Source organism: Alosa alosa, chromosome 19 (genome assembly GCF_017589495.1).
Source record: "Alosa alosa isolate M-15738 ecotype Scorff River chromosome 19, AALO_Geno_1.1, whole genome shotgun sequence".
NCBI lineage: Eukaryota > Metazoa > Chordata > Actinopteri > Clupeiformes > Clupeidae > Alosa > Alosa alosa.
In genome coordinates this window covers 19,666,100-19,686,438 of record NC_063207.1, presented here as the reverse complement: position 1 = coordinate 19,686,438, position 20,339 = coordinate 19,666,100, and the positions used below count along the sequence as shown (strand labels likewise).

The 20,339-nt window shown below is 45.2% G+C and overlaps 1 protein-coding gene across 2 annotated transcripts in view; it reads left to right on the top strand.

The window, feature by feature from the left end:
- The window catches only part of supt3h (SPT3 homolog, SAGA and STAGA complex component), an 89,315-nt gene extending 72,706 nt beyond the window's left edge, over positions 1-16,609 (top strand). For both annotated transcript variants that reach the window (XM_048227452.1, XM_048227451.1), the window contains exons 10-12: positions 919-1,092; positions 2,845-2,955; positions 15,939-16,609. In XM_048227452.1, the coding sequence (XP_048083409.1) occupies positions 919-1,092; positions 2,845-2,955; positions 15,939-15,980 (327 nt within the window). In that variant the 3' untranslated portion in view covers positions 15,981-16,609. The remainder of the gene's footprint in view (positions 1-918; positions 1,093-2,844; positions 2,956-15,938) is intronic.
- The last annotated feature ends 3,730 nt before the right edge of the window (positions 16,610-20,339 follow it).

Below are 20,339 nucleotides of genomic sequence, written 5' to 3'. Positions count from 1 at the left end.
CCAGTCCCTGCAACTCAGGGGCTTGACCTCAGGCCAAGTGGACCTGCCAAGTTTGTGCAAGGTGGTTTTGCGCCGCCGGATCGCTTGCACTGAAGGGGCTGAAATCTGTCCCCCCGAAACCACCAAACCTCTGATCTCCCATCCTGGACCTGGCCAAGGCCACTCGGGCTTTGGAACTCCATGTGGTGTTTCAGTCTGGGTTGTCTTGCTGTTGCTGTTGCCTTCTGAGAGATTTTGTCATTCACAAAGCCTGACGGCTCACGTGTTGGCTCTGTTCAGAATTAACTCACATAGGATAACTGTAACGTACACCCTGAGGTCTTTTCAGAGCTATATTTCAAGGATCACTGGACATCCACATAGACCCCAGTTGATGCAGTTAGGCTTAGGGCGAAAAATGAAGCCTATGTGTTTTTCTATCATTCCACTGTGTTATCAGATGTCGGGTGTTTTGTTAGCCTTCCTATGGATACACACCAGAATATTTAGACCAGCAATGATTTCCATATAATCTTTTGGCCCTGTGTCAGAAGAATGTATGAAAACTGAAAAATAACATCAGGGCTCATGTACAGATTTCATATGTAAGAGATTGTGGACGACAAGGCATTTGGCTAGCAGAAAATAATGCATGTTTTACCCTATGGTTTTACCCCATCTATCAACCCCTATTGAACTTGTGTGTTTAGAAATATTTTCATGTCAATTAGTAATTATAAACTCAAACTAACCACATACTTTTCCACTGGATTGGTATTATGTTCTGAATTATGTATGTGCGTTATATATGGATGACTTATGTGTATCATACAGTATATAATACAAGCGCATCATTCATACAATGTCAGAATGTCAACAGAATTATAATGTGTCATTTAAGGACCATCAGCTGCCATCTTGTTTGTTTTGTTTGCACAGGTCCACTCTGGCAGGAGAGACACTGACTCTCCGGATAATACCCCCCCGTCCACCCCCAGCGGCCCCCTCACAGCTGCCCTGCAGGGCAAACTCCCCTCCTTGGCCCATGGCAACGGGGGCCTGGCCCAGGCCCAGGAGCCCAACAGCAAGACCAAGCAGAGGAAGAGGAAGAAGGTGAGTGAGCGAGTGAGCGAGCGAGCGCCAGCCGCCAGGAAGCCCCAACACCCACAATCCATCTGCCTCCAGCAGCCTCACTCACCCGGGCTGGCTGGGCATGTGAGGGCTGGTGTGTCTGTGTGTGTGGGGTGTGTGTGTGTGTGTGTGTGTGTGTGAGTGTGTGTGGTGTGTATGTGTGGTGTGTGTGTGGGTGTTGGAAGACGAACAAGCTTCACAGATGATCCCAATGATTTATGAGCCAAATGCTTGGCCTTGTAAATTGAGGGATGATTGTTAAACTGACAGACCACTAGTTTAGTCTGATGATTTCACATCTAGTAGTTGTTTGTCCTTTTTAACCGTGTACCTTTGATGAATGGCAAAGTACACACATCCAGTTACTAATCCTGGAAACAAATCATTATCATAGCTGAGGATGCAAGTCAGCATAAAAAGTACAAGCATGCAAACACTGAATGAGTTCAGCAGAGCACTTAAAAGACAGTTGATCTGTGGAAAGTCTGGACCTTGTTTTTCTCAGACTAAGGAATTCTCTGAAGTTCTTTCAGTATAGCCATGCATTGTTGTTTATACCATGCGTGTGCAATTTGGGAATCAATTTGGAGTTTGTTTTCTAGCGCGTTTCCTTTGTATCTCCTCTTCTCCCTGGGTGTCTCGCGTGTTCTGTTGACAAGAGTGAAAAACACTGGCCCCGACTCAGGAAATGCTTCATCAGACGCTGAGCCTTGTTTTGATCCCGGCCACTCTTTAATCTCCCTGTGACATGTGTCATGTGTGGCCGGCCGGCCCCGCACGGTCTTCCTCCTCCTCTGACTGGTGCCGTCGCCGCTTGTGCAGCATTCTGCTCGGCCTCGCTGGCTGGCCGGTCTGGAGGAGGAGGACGAGATGATGATGTGCATTAGGCCGGCGGAATTAGAACCAGGACTGAGGAAGTGTAGTGGGCAGCCCTGCCCACCACAGTCCATCACAGTGCAGCGAAGGCGTTGCACAGCCCCTGGGCTGCCCCATGCAGAATGGCAGTGGAAACCTTGGCAAGACCAGCTCTGTTGCAGTTCCTCATATGTTCTGCCATGTCAGTTTTACTGGAGCCAGTTTATTGCAAGAATCAAAACAGGGAAGCTGTGTTCTTTTTTTTTTCATTTAACCCCCTCTCTCTCCCTCCCTCCCTCCTAGGAGAGATATTTAGTCAAATTGTTCCTTTCCGTCACAAGCCAAATACATTTGGCGACACAGCGCAATTACTGCAGATCACATATGGCATAGCGTAGTTAACTAACATTTACTGTCAGGCCCCTGTATATCAAATAAAGCCCCAGCAGCTCCCATGCTGAATGCACTGTACATATGATGCTTATATACAGTGTGGAAGTGCAGAGCAGGGCTAGCCATATGGTTCTCCTCTTTTGTCCTTGAATCCATTGTCGGCAAATATTAATTCGGGGGGTAGATGTATGCTGTGTGTGTGTGTGTGTGTGTCGCACTATGTTTTTGATTTAGTAATGTTGGCTGTGTTTCTGTGTGCCCCCCTCCTCATTCTCTCTTTCTCTCTCCCTCCATCCACTCCCATCCATGTCCCTCTTTCTCATCCGTCTTCCTCTCCCACCTCATTCACCCCATCCCCCCTTCCCTCTCTCTCACTCTTTCTCCCTCTATCTCTCTTTCCCTCTCTCTCTTTTTTTTCTTGCCCACCCTCTCTCTCCCTCCCTCTCTCTCTCTCTCTCCCCCTCTCTCCCTCTCTTCTCGTTGCAGAGTGCAGCAGCCTGTGGCGCAGAGGCTCAGAGCAGTGCCATCCAGCCCGCCCACATCAGAGAAGCCATCAGGCGCTACAGCCACAAGATTGGCCCGCTCTCTCCGTTCTCAGTGCGTAATAACAGAGCCGTAAAAGAGTTATATTTATCATCTCCGAGCAGCTCCATTTTAAAGTGGTCAAGCTCAGAGGTATTGGAATTGTTGAGAGCAATTTGTGGTTTGTGTAATTTTCCTCATAAAAGCTGCATAATTCTACTGGAGAATTAAATAGCGCAATCGCAATCTTTTTTTTTTAAACATTTTTTTAACGCAAAAGCGCATCTAATGCAATGTTTTGTTTTGTCACAATTCTTGTTCTCAGGCAAGAAATACCTGTTTGTCCAACACGCACAAAGTCAGCACCAAATGTGAAATTTAATGCTGAAAGATATAATTTTCTGTCCGTTCTAGTTGTGTGGGTGTCATAAATGCTAGCTTGCGCCTGAGAAATAGCTCTTGGAGCACAAACTGAAGTCTCACAGCCAGTTTTGAGGCTTACACTATTGTGGGCAATCAGTAATTCACAGGTAATGAGCAATTTCACTCAAGACTAACATGATGAATTGAAAGCGGTCGCTGGATGAGTGATGCCTTATTTGGGTTTTGTTTGGCACCTAAAATAATCTATTTTGAAAAATCGATTTATGCCCTTCTTAATGCATAACAAAATATCGTTATAGCATTTTATTTATACCATGTTACTTTCCCATCATACCATGTATGCTTTACATAGTATTTCTCATATTTTATATTTAATTTCTAAAAAAAAATAATTTGAAATGAAACGAGTGGGGAAAATGTCAAAGTCAAACATAGAATAGAACATGCATAATGATGTTTGGATAAAAGCCTAGCTTGGAGCAGCTGTTCGAGAGAGGCCATTTGGTTTGTTTGGCCTGGGCTGTGTGTTGGGGAGGGATTGGGATTGGATGGAGAGGCCATGGCCAACACCATGACTGGTCACTGTGACGGAGCCCTCTGGGTTGCAGCCTTGATTGCCCCGCAGTAAACAGGAGCAGGAAATAGTTAGTCAGAGACGCCCTTCTAGTTTAATATAAAAAACAGGTGCTCCATGGTTTGCTAGTTTGCTAACCTATGATGATAAGTGAAGGCTTCCAGATGTTTGAGAGGGTCATTTTTGCACTGGCCTTTCATGAGACCTTCACAGCCACTGCACAGTGATCACACAGGCATGTGTGTCTGTGTGCGTGCGCATGCACACGCACACACACACCCACACAAACACATGCGCACGTGTGTGGCGCGTCATCTAATCGGTTTGGATTTTTATTGCGACTGAGGCCATTTTGAAAACCATGATTAATTGAACCAATAAGCAATTTTCACTCTGGCCTTCTACCACATGGTTAGCCCAAAAACCCCCGGAGATAAAATTAAGAGCTTGTTCAGTAGACCAAGCCAAGCAAGCAGTGGGCTACTGACACAACTGTGCCATACCCCTGCTCCGGCCCACACGGTTGTCATCTCGTTTGCCTGTACACTGTGCAGATCAGATCCAGCTCTTGTTATGCTCGGTTGCATGTGAACACTGTTCATAGCCTGACAACTGAAGAGTTGGTTTAAAGATTTTTTTTAGCTCTGCCTGTCTTTAAAATCAAGAGAAGTCAAACTCTTTAGCCTAAATAGCTGTTTATTTACAGAGACAATCTGGAAATACTTCAGCAAAAGAATGTTAAAAGTCAAGTTACAGAGAACAATTTAGCATTAAGTCTGTTTGTGAGTGTGCAATTGAAATGTCAGACTGCTTGATTGGGCAGTGTTGTTAGTTGTGCTTGCTCGTATTACAACAGTGAAGTCATTTTGAGATTATTAAACTCCAGAATTAAATTAAGGGAGTCAAGGAGGAGGTATAGTTATTTTAGTTTTGGTTTGACATTCAATCTTTTCTATTCTTTAATACTTTTGGCCATGCAGCATATGCTCATTTGAAAAGCCATGGGAATGCACTCTTCCATCTCCAAGAGTGAGTAAGATGAGTGTGATGACAAGTTGTTAGATTGTGTTTTGTAGCTCATTTATAGTTTTTCATTAGACATACTGTACATGTTTGCATTACTTTAGTAATCATCATGTACAATGGTTGAATTATGGATACTGTCAGTAGCTATGTGTGTTTATTGTAAAAGAATGCAAATATGTGAAACTCATGAAGTGTGTATCTAATAAACATGCAGCTGATCTTATCATGTAGGTAACTGAGGTTACACAAGAATTTAAGTAGGCTGTATTGGATTTCATGTACATCAACACATCCACTCCCTGATTGGCTACAGGAGTCAAGGGGTATATCGCAAAACCTCAGCCAGTCATTTACCAGAAAGGAAGTCAAAAGTGAGTCCACATTATAAATAAATACAGTCTCCCCCTTCATATCTCCTGAGTCCACTTTGGATACCTTTAACCTTTACTGGCAGTCTTGCATATTTAGAAGTTGCCGTGACTGCAGTATTTTGTACGTTACTTGTGGTTTTCTCGGGTCCCACTCTTTTTTGTCTGCGCGCGGCGTGCTTTTGTGCCAACGACAACAGCCGTGGGAGTGATGAGCCTCAGCCTTTGTTTATTGCCCCGCCGTCTCCGTATCTCGGCGCGAGGACAGACATCTCGTGCTGTGCTGCTGACATCCGCAGAACTCACTGTTTTCCGTGAGGCCTTGCCCTTCTCAATGCCTCATAAAGGCTGGCTTTAAATGGCCCGTCCAGGCCGTTTGCCTCCTTTGGCATTCCACCGCGGGCCCCTTTCGACTCGGACATCTCGGACGGTGGCCTGGTCGAGGGGCGGCGAGGGCAACCCAGTGCTCCTCCGCTCGTTAGCTATCTCCAGGGGTCGTTAAAAGAGCGTCTGAACAATCCTTTTTTTTTCAGCACGAGCAGAGACACCTCTTGTCTGTGGTTTTGGAGCATGTTATTTTCGAAGGCCCTGAATAGGCCCTTTACTGAGGCGCCGTGAAGCAGAATGACTAAAGCGTCAGCTTTTAAGATCTTGTTGAAATGGGTTGATGGAAAAATATGAGGGGAAAGAAGGCGAACTCGGTCCAACCGGGCAGCATTTTATCAATACAACATCCAGAAGTGTCAGCATTTTGAGGGAGTCCTATTAAAGGTCTTGGTAGAGGCCTTACTTAAAGGGGATATAATGGATTAGAGTCAGAATGTTGTTTTGGACTGGCAGGCTGTGAGCCATGTCAGTGAAGTTACATATCTCCATAAAGTGGCATATCAAAAGGATACGCAGACACCATATACAGCCTGCAAAACACCTTGGTGTTTGTTTCCGTACTTTGCACCATAACACTTGGCAGGCCTGGGTTTTTGTCATGTCACTGTGATATGAGAGCATGATGCCATTGGACAACACAAAGCCAAGCTTTCCTTGGCAGCAAAAAAAAGTCCCTTATATTTCTTTCTCTCCAGATTTATGGAAATTTCATTTTGCTTTTTTTTTCTGCATAATTTTTGTCTAGCTCCATCTGGAAGTATTTATTTTGGTGCCATGTAATCCATCTCTCGGCGTAGTAAACAGGCTGCCTATTATTTTTGAGCAAAGCTCTGGTCTTAAACGTTTGGGAGCCGGGGCTTTCTGTGAAATCCTGGGCCTCACTTCTCTCTCTCCTCCCTCATCTCATCTCCTCTCCTCATCCCTTTCTGTCCCTCCCTGTGGCTCTCTCTCTCTCTCTCTCTCTCTCTCTCTCTCTCTCTCTCTCTCTCTCTCTCTTTTCTCTCTAAATATTCTTTCTCTCCCTCTCTCACACCATCTGTATCTCTCTTCCTTGCCCTCCCCTCCCTCTCTCTCTCTCTCTCTCTCTTGTGAAGTCCCTTAATATTCTTGTCTCTCTGTGGCCCCTGTGAGATGCTCCCTGATTTACGGTGGGTTTGTCCTGAGTGCACCGCTCCCCCTCTCCTCGTCTCTCCTCGTCTATAGTAAGGTGGTGTACAGTACGGTCCATTACCCCACACTCCCAGGGACACCCCCACACACACACACACACAGGAAAGGCAGAGGAGTGCTGGGGCCTGGCAGCAACAATAACAGCTCTTAATCCTTTGCACAGAAATCTCGGAGGTGCCGCTTCGTTGTAAATCACCGGCGTCTCACCAGGTCTTCCCCTGTCACCACTGTAGACTCATAAGAACAGAATGAGAATTTTTTTTCTTTTTTTTTTTCTTGTGTCATTTTTTTGGTGAGTGACTCTTCACCATCATAGTTAACTTTGTTTTTGTTTTTTGTAGAGGAATTCCTATGTTTTTGTTGTTGTCTTTTTTTATCCCCACTTCGGAGGAAATTATTACAGTGTTGTCCAGTCCTGTGTAGTCAGACAACTGCCCAAGATAAATGGAGCACTCTGTTCTGCCAAGATAAGATGACTTGCCTCTTGTTGTGCAAGAAGATATCAATTAGTGCCAAGTTGGCGTGCAACCTGGCCCTCTGCAGCGCTCTGTTATTTTGTGTGGCAAGGAGGAGGAACTCTGCCGTCTTCACTTGACGGCACACTTAAAACCACAGCACTCTTTTACTGCTTGCTCTGCGGGTGTGAAAACCTTCCGTCTGTCATATTCTGGTACACCAATACGACCCTGTAAATCTGAACACAAAGCCGTGGGAGTGGGTGTGGGTGTGGGTGTGGGGGCGGGTGATGGCGATTGGATAAGACGGGGAAGAAGAGCACTGCACTGAACGGGAGAATGACACTGAGTCTGTGAGGATCATGTGAACGTGCAGCCCCAGCTCTGACAGCCAGGCAGACTAGCTGTCTCTGAGCCGCCAGGGGCAGAGCCTGGTCAGGCTGCCTGTGTGTGTGCGTGTGTGTGTATGCATGAGTATGGAGGATCAGCGGGTTCCAGTAGGCTCTAGGCAGAGCCGTTGATTTGTTTTGGTCTGATTGCCTGATCATCCAATTGCTTTTGTCCTTTTCACTCTCCATTTCTCTCTCTCTCTCTCTCTCTCTCTCTCTCTCTCTCTCTCTCTTTCTCTCTCGTTCTCTGCAGGGGTCCTGAAATTTGGGCCTTCCTTCTATCTCTACTTCTATCTCTTGTGTTTGTCTGTTTGTCTCACTCTCTCACTCCCTCTCTCTCTCCTTCTCTCTCTCTCTTTTTTCCCCTGACACAGGCCCATCTGCTAAGCTCCACTCATGAATATGGAGAGCTTATGGCCACATCTCATTATGGTTGTGGCTAGCAGTGCTGTACTTTGCAGCGTTCATGCCAGCTCCCGCTATCTTGTCTTTATTTTGGGTTTTGCTTCCATGGTCACTTGCATTTCTCCACGTTTTCCACGTCTTCTCAAGTGTAAGGCCACGCACATCCCAGGCCAAAGTTGGATGGGTGCAGGATCCAGTATGAGAGTATCACAAGAGGATAAGAGGTGATCCGCAGACCCGATAGCTTCCATTCATAATCTTTTTTATTTTGTGACATTTTGAGCTGTGCAGCTCTTCCTCTTCCCAACAGGCCTCTTCCTCCCCCCCCCCTCGCCCTCGTGGCTCCCAGACACCATCTCTGTCCATTTAGACACATGGCTCATTGTTTGCCTGTGGTTCCATGGCGTGTTTATATATGTTCGATATGTCCGAGAGAGTTTTTCAGAGTATGCTTGACCCCGTGTCCTGTGTGTGTGTTCCTTGGCCCGCGACCCCTTCGTGCAGCGGCGGACCCAAAAAAGAAAAAATAACAACAACTGTGAAAAAAGTGCCGAGACTCTGCAGCGCGCATGGCACTGTTTGGGTTTTTATGGGCCGTTTAAGCAAAAGGTTCTGCTTTTGTTGTCCTTGCTTCGCAAAGCACTCCTCAAACATCCTGTCCCGAGCGTGTCCTGGTGAGTCGCTGTGGGTCTGGAAGACAGGGGGGGGGCGCCAAGCTTCCACAGAACCCTTTCACATGGCACATTGTTTATTGCAGCCCGGGACACAAACAAAGGCTAATGTGGCGCCCTCCTCTTCTGGGCCTGCCACACTGCCTGACTGCTGAGGAGGAGAGAGGAGGAGAGCGGAGGAGACAGGAGAAGGAGAAGCAGGATGACGGAGGGCCCGCGCGGCAGACAGAAACACTGGGCCCTAATGCCGAGCATGTGTGCGTCCCCTCCGGCGCGATTCGGGTAATTGGAGTGTCATTCCGCTGTGAAGAAGAGATGCTTCGTTTCTGGCTGTCGCCCGGGCCACCTCAGCTGCCACAGCCAAGCTGAGGACACCGCACAGCATTGATCAAAGATCAGCCGAACCCCCCAGCTCTCTCCCTCTCTCCCTCTCTCTCTCTCTCTCTCTCTCTCTCTCTCTCTCTCTCTCTCTCTCTCTCTCTCTCAGTCATAGGGTCATCCATCCATCCCTGCTTTTACTCTCTGTTCTTGATCTTTTTCTTCTCTTGTGTTGCCGCCTCCCTGAGAGAGAGTTGCGTACTCACAGGGAGGAGGGGAACAGTGCGAGACGATCGGGTCATATGGCAGCACAAGGCCCCACCATGGAATGGATTTGGAGCGCATTGATCTGTTTATTCAGTCATGTTTTTTAAGGCCTCGCAGAGACTGTTCGTGGAAGACTGTTTCTGATGTGGAGATACTTTGGCAGGGAGGTTGAGGTTCTATTGAGACAAAGTACAGTTACTACTGTAGTTCTCCCCTCTAGTCATTATGTTTGAATATAATGGGTTGTAACTATCTATCACTCATGTCTTCATTTGGTTTGGTTTAAAGACCAAAGACCAAACCGAGTAGAACAGAATACGCTCCCCCGTGCAGTTTTATTTTTATTTGGCCAAATCACTGGCTTTGAATCTGGTGAGCAGCGAATGGTTTAAACTGAGTGGGTGTGTTGTGATAACCACCGACATGTGGTGACAGCTTCCACCATCACCACCACGGCCACCCACCCCATTTTCCTACAGGATGTGAATGACCAGGAACATGTCCTCCTAGTCCATACATGCCCCAGTTCAGATGTCTTCTGGTGTGTTTTTAGAACCAGTGGATTTAGGCTGTAAAGTCATGGGGGTGTTGGTTGTAGGAGTTCTAGAAGGTTCTCTGGGGTTATTGGGTGTAGGAGCTCTAGAAAGTTCTCTGGGGGTATTGGGTGGAGTTCTAGAAGGTTGTCTGGGGGTATTGGTTGGAGTTTCAAGAAGGTTCTCTGGGGGTATTGGGTGTAGTTCTGAAAAGTTCTCTGGGGGTGTTGGGTGTAGGAGCTCTAGAAGGTTGAGTGTGTACGCAGCCGCTCCTCCACCATGGTGATTCTGTCAGCTGGCAGTAGATCATCAAGGAAAGCTGGTCACACTGCCCAACACTCTCTCTCTCTCTCTCTCTCTCTCTCTCTCTCTCTCTCTCTCTCTCTCTCTCTCTCTCCATGCATTGGACTCTCTTGCCCCCACTCCTTCCTCCTCCTTCTCTGGGATTTTTTTTCCTCGTCTTTCGTTTTTCTTGGACAGGGTCGCCTTGCGCCCCTGCCTGACTGCTAATGGCAGCAGCTGCCTACCACCTACCACCCATGGCCAAGGCCAGGGTCCTGAACGAGGGAAAGTGTGTGTGTGGTTGAGTGTATCTGTCTCATTGTGTGTGTGTGTATGAGAGAGAGAGAGAGAGAGCTTGTGGTGCAGAGTGTAGGTGGGTGGGTGGGATGGCTGACTTAAACCTGAGGACCTCCGTGGAGTGTTTTCTAAGGGTGGGAGAGAAGGTCTTACTTAGCAGTATTCAGCCGGGTGAAGGGGATTTATGAATGAGTTGGAGGAAACCCCGCAGCACTTCATGTGCCAGTGTTCTGTAAGGATGTAAGAGTGATCGCTATCTCAGACGCCTCTGAAAGTGCCTCCATAGGGGATGGTAGACGTCACGTCAGCATATGTGCTCAAGGAGGACAAATAACTTCAAAGACATTATTATTTAAGACCTTCACGAGCACTGGAAAGTCATCTTTTTTATTCCTATGTAAGGATGTGTGTTTTACTTGGTCCAGTCATTTTTGCATTAAAAGCTAAAATTTTGACTCCCGCCAGCTTTGACATTTTGCACTTTTTTTCTATTCTTCTACTTTTTTAGGATAGGTACCTTATTGTCTGCTTTTTCAGGTGAGAATGATAGGATACAGTAGGTACAGTACCTTATTGTCTGCGTTTTCAGGTGAGAATGATAGGATACAGTAGGTACAGTACCTTATTGTCTGCGTTTTCAGGTGAGAATGATAGGATACAGTAGGTACAGTACCTTATTGTCTGCTTTTTCAGGTGAGAATGATAGGATACAGTAGGTACAGTACCTTATTGTCTGCTTTTTCAGGTGAGAATGATAGGATACAGTAGGTACAGTACCTTATTGTCTGCGTTTTCAGGTGAGAATGATAGGATACAGTAGGTACAGTACCTTATTGTCTCAAGCGCTTTTCAGGTGAGAATGATAGGATACAGTAGGTACAGTACCTTATTGTCTGCGTTTTCAGGTGAGAATGATAGGATACAGTAGGTACAGTACCTTATTGTCATGCGTTTTCAGTTGAGAATGATAGGATACAGTAGGTACAGTACCTTATTGTCTGCTTTTCAGGTGAGAATGATAGGATACAGTAGGTACAGTACCTTATTGTCAGTCGTTTTCAGGTGAGAATGATAGGATACAGTAGGTACAGTACCTTATTGTCTGCGTTTTCAGGTGAGAATGATAGGATACAGTAGGTACAGTACCTTTTTGTCTAGGATAGGTACAGTAATTTTCAGGTGAGAATGATAGGATACAGTAGGTACAGTACCTTATTGTCTGCGTTTTCAGGTGAGAATGATAGGATACAGTAGGTACAGTACCTTATTGTCTGCGTTTTCAGGTGAGAATGATAGGATACAGTAGGTACAGTACCTTATTGTCTGCGTTTTCAGGTGAGAATGATAGGATACAGTAGGTACAGTACCTTATTGTCTGCGTTTTCAGGTGAGAATGATAGGATAGGTGCTTTATTGTCCCTGAAGGGAAACTGTTTTTCAGTGAGTAGAACACTTCTCATTGCCGTGACTACAGAGTAAACACTTAAGACACCATTAAACAAATGCACCAGTCATATCACAGTATTAGTACTGTACTTATCCCCTCTAGGCTGGAGTGGTCTGATAGACAGCTGCTCCCATAGCCACCTATAGTAGTTTTTCCTAAATATTGTGTCTCGCCACTCTAAACGCGTGGTCCCCAGTAGCTGGCCTTATGCAAGGATGACCCTCAGGATGGCCCTCATCCTCCTAGGAGAAAGAACCTGATACGCAGCCCCAGAGAGCCGCTCGTCTTGTAAACGTTTAATTTATTTTCCTTCTCCGCTCGTGCAGTATAAATAATTAGTGCCAAAGAGGATCATAGGAAGTCAAGGCATGCTGGGTCCCTGACCTGTTAATGCAACTCCAAGGCAAAATGAAAATATATTCCCATCCAGGAAGGAGCTCCTTCCTGAGATAGATCTCGCTTACTTCCACTCTGGATATCCACATATTAGACATTCATCAGGGGGGAAAGAAAGGGGTTTGTATTTATTTATGTTTCCTCTACCGGGCCCTCTCTCTCTCTACCTCTTTCTCTCTCTCTCTCTCTTTGCCAGCTTCCTGTAAGGTGTGTGAGTAGTGTTTTAAAACGTGATTCCTCAAGTGAGGCCTAGATGAATTTTCATGATAGCTGCAGGAGAGCAGATGGATTTGTCCTTGAGTGCTTATCTGCGTATCACTGTGTGTGTGTGTGTGTGTGTGTGCTGGGGGTTGGTCTGTAACACTGGGGTTGTGAATGAACTTTCCCAGCAGGAAGACTTTTGTTTTGAGACCAGTCATGATTTTATGTCAGTGGCCCTTGAGCTGTCCTCTTTTAGGAGCTGTTGAGACCGATGCATTCATCATTCACGTGATTTAAGGAATCACACATGTGGCTTCAGACACAATTGCTGGGATAGCAGACATTAACTTTTATTACAGTGAAACTCCATACATTGCCCTGAACTGAATGGCCGCCAGAAGTATTCCACTCAGCAGATATATTTTAGTTTCTGCTCAAGTGAGAGCTGAGACCTGAGGCTAAGTAGTCCGACTTGTTAAGCTTAATACGCAATAAAACAGCGCCTTGTAAAGGATCATGTAGAAACTCATTGCATTACTTTTTAATCTGACTGCTATTTTCAGCGATTTCCTCATCTGATGTTTTAATAGATGGACACATTTGAAAGATATACAGACATGCCCCGTTCTTCCACAACGTAATGCATTTTGGAGAGAGAGCCTTTGATCAGAGCCAAGTGATGAATAATGCCCACCCCATCCCTGGATGATCAAAGACCTCGCTAGCCTTTGGTTGGTGTGCCCTCTGACAGAGAGACTGATGCGAAGACTCGGTGGCTGGGGTTTGCTTGCGGAGCTGAGTGTTTATTTCTGCAATCAGCTTGTCTTTCATTTTCCAAAAAAACTCTGCAAACAGGAAGTTTCATCCGCAAGCTCCAGTCCCCTGAGATTACGAGGGTCTAGTCACTACGGTCTGGAATGGGCGTCTAAACTTTGCTTTTCTGCCCTCTAAGAAGAGAAGCTTGCTGCTCTTTAAGAAGAGATGTTGTATGTAGCCATGTTTTGCTTGGCTTCGTATCAAATTGAGTATCACATATTGCACATCACATAACTGACCATATAATGGTCAGTTGTTTTAAAATGTGGTCAGTTGTTTTAAAGTCAAATATATTGTAGTGAGAGATGTCAGTCTTATTTATTCTGACCATGACTGAACACATCATTTTCTATGTTTTAATTATATTGTAAATCCCAAAATATAGGCATACTCCTAAGGTGAAGATAGTTATCATATAAGGCCTGAAGTGATTCTCTGCCCTACTGTGATTCCTGCAGGCTTGCTTTAGGGGAAATCCGGCTCTGGATCTTACTAATGTGTGTGACCGAAAACACTTGTAAGAAGCACCAGTTAAACAAAACTTCAGTTGAAGTGAATTAAAGTGGCCGTCTGTTACAAACCGACACAGCGGTGTCGGCCCTGTAATGGATACAGGTGTCCAGGGAGGCAGAGCCCAGAGTAGCTGCCCAGTCATCCATCCAGACCCCCCTCCACCACACGCACGCACACGCACACACACACACGCACGCACACACACACACACACAGTTCTCTCTCCTGATTGGGGATCTGCAGAGCCCTGTGCTGATCCTTTAATTGAACCTGCAGATAATGTCAGTGTGAAACAGAAGCCTGGGCAAATCAAGGGCCGACCCCCTGGGGATCATCATGTAAGGGAAGGAAGGCCTGTCGGTAAGGTCCAGCTCTTTCCCTCAGATATTTGATTCGGGCAGACTTGGAGGAGGCCATGATTGTGTCTCCTTTACAGGATCTCTCTCTCCCTCTCTCTCTCTCCCTCCCCCTCTCTCTCTCCCTCTCTCTCTATCCCTCTCTCCCTCTCTTTCTTTAGGCCTCCCTCACTCTTGGTCCCCATGTGTTATTTTTTTTTTTCCAGTGCCAGCCAGTTTGTGTTTCAGGGGCCTGTACCTCGTTTGAGGGCCCAGTCTGCCTGCCTGTCTGTCTGTCTTTTTTTTTTTAATGAAACTCTTCACTGTTTGGGCCCTGTCTCCATTCTCTTATTTACTCTGAGAATGCCAGACAAACTGGGAAAGTGCACGATAATGAGAGACTTTTCCGGAAAAAAAAGGGAAGCGTTCATCAAAAACAAATCGCATAGTAAACGCGGCCAAGCAGCAAGCATCTGGTTTGCGTTTTGGATTTCTTTTATGACGAGGAAATTAAATGACATATATAACAATGTGCCACCCCAGGAGAATTGAACAGGGGATTCAGCGGCTCTTACACCTCCTCCCTTTTCCGCTCATTCATGCATGTCACACTGTGCTTTCTGAAGCTTACAAATAGTTTCGGGGCATTATTTTGAAGCCGATCTTGACGAAGCCACTCCATCTATGGTCTTCTGTGTTGTGTGTGAGAGAGAGAGAGAGTGTGTGTGTGTGTGAGTGTGAGGGTGTGGGTGTCGGTGTGTGGTGTCTCTGGTTTGGAGGTCCTCCATTGGTGTAGGAAACAGGCTGAAGTGCTCATCAGTAAAGGCTTCAATTCATCCGGAGTGGCCTTCAGACGCTGCAGTGTTTCATGCAGAGTAGCACGGCCTAACCAAATAAATGAGTTATTCACTTCTCAAGTTCCACTCTCTGCTGTTCACACTGTTGCTCCTTTGATTCATTAAAATTCATGATTCATTCATATCACACGTCTCGTTGGGATAGTCTAAGATCTCCTTCCTAAGAATTGCGTGCATTTGTGGTTTTTCCAATAGGCAGTTTGGGTTGGTTTGCTTATTTTCCCGTTTGATATCCATTTTGTATTGAATGGTTTTATATTAATATGGAAATACTACCATAAAATTGTCCTTAGATGCTGTTGTATCTTTTAGGTTGTCAATAAATCCTTTCATCTGTTCTGAATTTTGCCCAGAGGGAATCTGTTAACAAGGCACAATGAGGGTCATATTATTTATAAAACATTTCAAATGAAGGTTAAATTTATATTTTGTGTATAAAACTCAAGATTACTGACAGGAATGACATCTGGAGTGGGTGGAGGGGGTGGGGGCATCTATTTTAACCCTTATGTGTAAGCATACTCCTCTCTGCTGCAATACCCACACCCTTATTAAAATGCATAAAATGCCTCCAAGACCCCACAGTCTTCCTTAAATAGATGTCCTAGCCACTTGTCAACCACACCGAAAGGAGTCTTTTTTAGGTCGAACCCTTTTCCAATACTCTGGAGTGGTCTGTGCTAGGCCACCACCAGAAAATGCCTAGATTAAACATGAAAGAGGGGGAGGGAGGAAATCTGACATTCCAGCCAGTGTTGTCTACAAAACCGGAAAACAAGGGCCTGCCTTTCGCCTCTGTGGAGCTGGAGTGCTAATTCATAGCAGATTTTCATCTCTCTCCCTCTCCCTCTCTCTCCACCCACCTCTGCCTCTCTCTCTCCACCCCCCTCTCTCTCCACCCACCTCTGCCTCTCTCTCTCTCCCTCTCTCTCCCCTTCTCTCTCTTTCCCTGTCTTTCTCTCCTCCAGAGTGCCTACCGCAGGAGTGGAATGACTTTTCTGGCCTGCTAAATCTGGAGGAGTAGGAGGAAGAGGAAGATGAGGATGATGAAGAAGATGTAAAGGAAGAGAGGGGGAGTGGGATGACCACCATCTGACTGTACACGCCACTCACTCTGCCTTTTTCCATGTCTTTTTCTTGGACATTTCTCCTGTGTCAGTATGGGGCTGTTTACAAGCTCCAGGCTTTAGTTCATTTAGGAAGGAAGTGTTGCATGCCAGAGGAGGATGACAGGGTTGCTAATGGAGTGACATGTTCAGTCTAAATACATTTTGTTTTTGTTTATCTTACAGCTGTTTTTGTTCCAGTTCCTTATTTACTTTTTAAAACAACATTTTTTTTTTAGATTGTGGTCTTGTTTTCTCTTAATTATTATTCATGTTGTTATAAGTTTAAAGATGAACAAACATATCATTGAACTGAAATTCTTTGCTGACAGTTTTCTATTGAATGCCAATTCACAATTTAATAGTTAGTTGAAGGGTTGGTTGTGACATTAATATACTCGTATGTTGTCATTCTAATTTTCAATTTATTTTCCCCAAAATACATTTAAAATCCAGTTGAATGATATTGTATTCTTCTATGAAGGAGACAAGTGTGTGTGTATGTGTGTAATAAATAAAGTGAACAAAAGCAGTACAAAAGCTCATAATGCACATCCATTGAGCCATACATTTAAACCTGTTGAACCTGTTTATGTGTCAAACAGACCGTGTCAAACTGTGAAACTGGTCTGAGCCTAATGTCACACAAAGCACCAGGCTCCCGTAATGAAAGCGGTGATGGTGATAATTAAGTCATGAGCCCTAGAGGCCCTTCTGATGCGTCTATTCATGACCTGATGTGAACCCCTGATGGGACTGGAATTGCGTGTGTGTGTGGTTTATGTGGTATTGAACACCCGTTGCTGGCTGGTTCTCCGGGGGATTGGAAGTAGTGACACGTGTTTCAGGAGTCACAGTCATCTCCTCTGGCACAATAAGACATCAGGAGAAACATTTATCCTTACATGGAAAAGGTTGACTTGCATCCTTCCAGTGCATAATGAAAACAATGCATGGACGGCGAGCCGAGGAAAGTGATTTCAGTTCTGATACGCTTACATTTGTTGAAGTCGGCAACCACAATATAAATAAACCCTGAAATCGTATGCCACACATTACCTCATTTTCCACAATTATTTTTCACCCGGGCTCCTGAAGTAACGCACCCTGACTTTGAGGTTTACCAACCATAGGTATCAAATAAACGCTCCCAATATTGTTTCAAAGTGCTGTGTTTGCCAATTCTATTTTTTTTATCTGGGGTTTAGAGGATATTCATCAGTGCTGAAAGCTGAATTTTATTATATTTACAGTGTCTATTGCGTATCTCAAAACTGATAACCCCTTGTAAAAATAGCTTCAGTTATGGGACAAAAAAAAACACGCTGATATTGCCGTTTTTCTGAAGTACATTGCATTTCCATGTCCAAAATACTCCATTTCCGCAGTGCAATGCAATTTCCCTTGTCCCAAATGCATTCCTGTGAACAAGGAATTACTAAAAAACTGCAAACTGCATAAACTACAGTTATTTTTTGTAAAGGACACCCTACTCCGAGTGAGGTTTAGTAGGTCAGATCTAGTATTTAAATGAGTTATATGCGTGTAAACAGTTTCTGTAAGCTTGTGGCGTGACTGATGTAGGCCTATGCTATAGTACAACGTTAGCTGGTAAGTTTATTGGTCAACGACCGACCATCGCTGAGCCGCCTCGCCTCAATCACTTGATCACAATGCCCTCTGGGGGATATCCCGTGTCATGTCCACAAGTCTGCTGCCATCCTGGGAACACGCCGAGCTGTATAAGGGCAACTGAGAATGACATTTCTATCTTAACATTGTCAAGATCCCTTAGAACTAATGATGTATAGTTTTCATGTTGGGCAGCGGCGCACTAAAATTGTGGTTTTCTCAAGAGGAAGCGTGTGTCTGGTTTATTCGAGGGGAAATTGCAGAGGAAAACTTTGCTGGTGAATTGACTTTCTTTCTCCCCATTGGGGCGTGTTACCTGTGGTGAAATGATTTGCTTTTCAAGCACTTGGAATTGCTTTGCTTTCTGCGCATCTAGCATTCGCTCGTGCAACCCAGACAAATGTCATATGTTGAGAATAATAGATATAGGATAGCCTATACGCTGCGCCCGTGTACCTTGGCACTGCTGGTCAGTTGTTGTCTACCTTGTGTTATCTGTGTCTATATGCCATAACCTTGTCTAAATATTTATATTGGTATCTTGCATTTGCTGCGCTCTTCCTCTTTGAATTTCACAGTAGGCTATACCCTACCCAATTGGCCTTGGTGTATTGCCGCCAGGCACAACACGCATACTAATGTATGAGGTTTCACGCAGAAGACGTTTAACTGGCGAGACATTGTTGATGTATTGATAGAAGGAGATACACTGTGTGGACAGTGTGATATGGCTGCACAGGACCGACGCTGAAATCGTAAATCACTCGGCAGGACGCGTCCCTCCCTCTCGAAGGAGAGCGGCCGAGATTTACGGCCGCAGAAGCGATCCCACAGCCCGACTTTTATATCCCTTTATTACCCCCCACACTTTTGCACTCATCCATTCACCCTCGCATGTCTGCTGGCTCGCTTCAGCTTTCTCCTTCTGACCCTTGGCACACGGAGGGACAGGGATGCTGCTGTGGAGAGCACGTCTGAGGACGTGATGCTGCCTCGAACCCATGTTAAGGAGTACCCTGCGTGCGCTCCGGTGTTTTAAATGCACTGTGCAGTGGAGGGATGGTTTATATGTGGAAAATGATGGGTCTTATTTTTTATTATGAGCGTTACGAGATTTATACAACAGATTTTCACGAAATCGTAGGTAATGACGAATGCTTTTCTTAAAAGTGACCCAGGCGCATGTCCTGTCCAAAGACATCGCGCTGGTAAGATCTTAATAAGTTGACATAAACCTTTTCTTTGTAGAATAGCATTACAGTGACCCTCACCTTACTGTTGAATGTCAGGTAGAGGAATTCATCACAGGCTTGATGTGCTGATCCACATAAATATTATTCCATCTCGTCACACACAGAAAGACAATTATGCCTTTCACACGCGCATTTTTTTCTTTAGTTGCTTTTTTTTTTCTCACGTCAGTCATTTTGACATTAAAGAACGAGTTGGACTACCAGGAGCTCCGGGCCAGATGGCCCAACCGAGGATCCGCCGCGGAATACGGGTCACATGACCACACACTGACAGGCCTTTACGAGCCGTGGCCATAGGGGAGGCATCATGGGAACACACCTTGTCACAGCCTATGAGCTTTCATGGCCAGGATGCCGAGCCTGTCAGGCCATCAGTGCTATGAGTTATGGCTCACGATTTTTGGAAAGCACAGGGGCCTATCTGAAAAAGCAATGTGTTGCTGGGGCCTAATTCTCATTCCAGATCACTGAGGATGGAGTGCCTAGTACTGTGCTGTGTTAGAGGAAAAAGCCAAATGGGTTTGTTATTCCTCTCCTTTCCCCCAGCCATTCCAGCAGAGATTGTTAGTAGGGAAATGTGTCATTTAATATCTATATTTTCCTTATATTTGTGTCCCTTAGTGCCTTAGGCAAAATGTGCTGGTTTTCTCTTCGGAGTAAGAACATCTTGTTTGCTTTTAAAGACAAGACAACATTGAATTAATCATTGTGAGGAGGCCTAAGTAAAGTTAGCTTTTGATATACACTTTACATATTGCCTTTCACACCAACACACTGGTATTTCTCTAATCCTGTACATAGAGTGTATATTGTACATATACATGTGCAATCAGGCACATATGGTGTGTATTCGCCATCGTTCCTTTCCAAAGAAATACAATCCATTCAGGGTTGAGCCCAGTTTTGCCTCCAAACACGTCTTGGCAGTAGTCAGTGGGCAAACTGCAGCAGTCCTCTCTGGAGGCCAACCATGTTTAAGCAATAATCCTCAATAAAATGCAGCGCACAGTTGGGTAATGTGCAGAAGGATGAGGTACAATGCTTGTTTATGAATATGAAATTTTAAGCACCTGCTTTATATCAAATTATCTGCCTTCTCTCTCTCTCTCTCTCTGTCTGCCTTCTCTTTCTTTCTCTAACCCTGTTCTGAAGCCAACCAGAAAAGCATATTCCAAAACCTGAAACATTTACAAATCAACCACAAGTGAAATTAGGTAATACCCTTTATTTAAGCTCAATAAAGCATGGCACCCCGCGCCTTCTACTGCTTTGCTGTATTTACAGTGTGGTGTGAATTAAACAACTGTTTATTATTCTTCATCTTCTGCCAAAACACAGATTATTTTTTCTCGGTGGAGACGTTCGAGGGGGCTCGTGC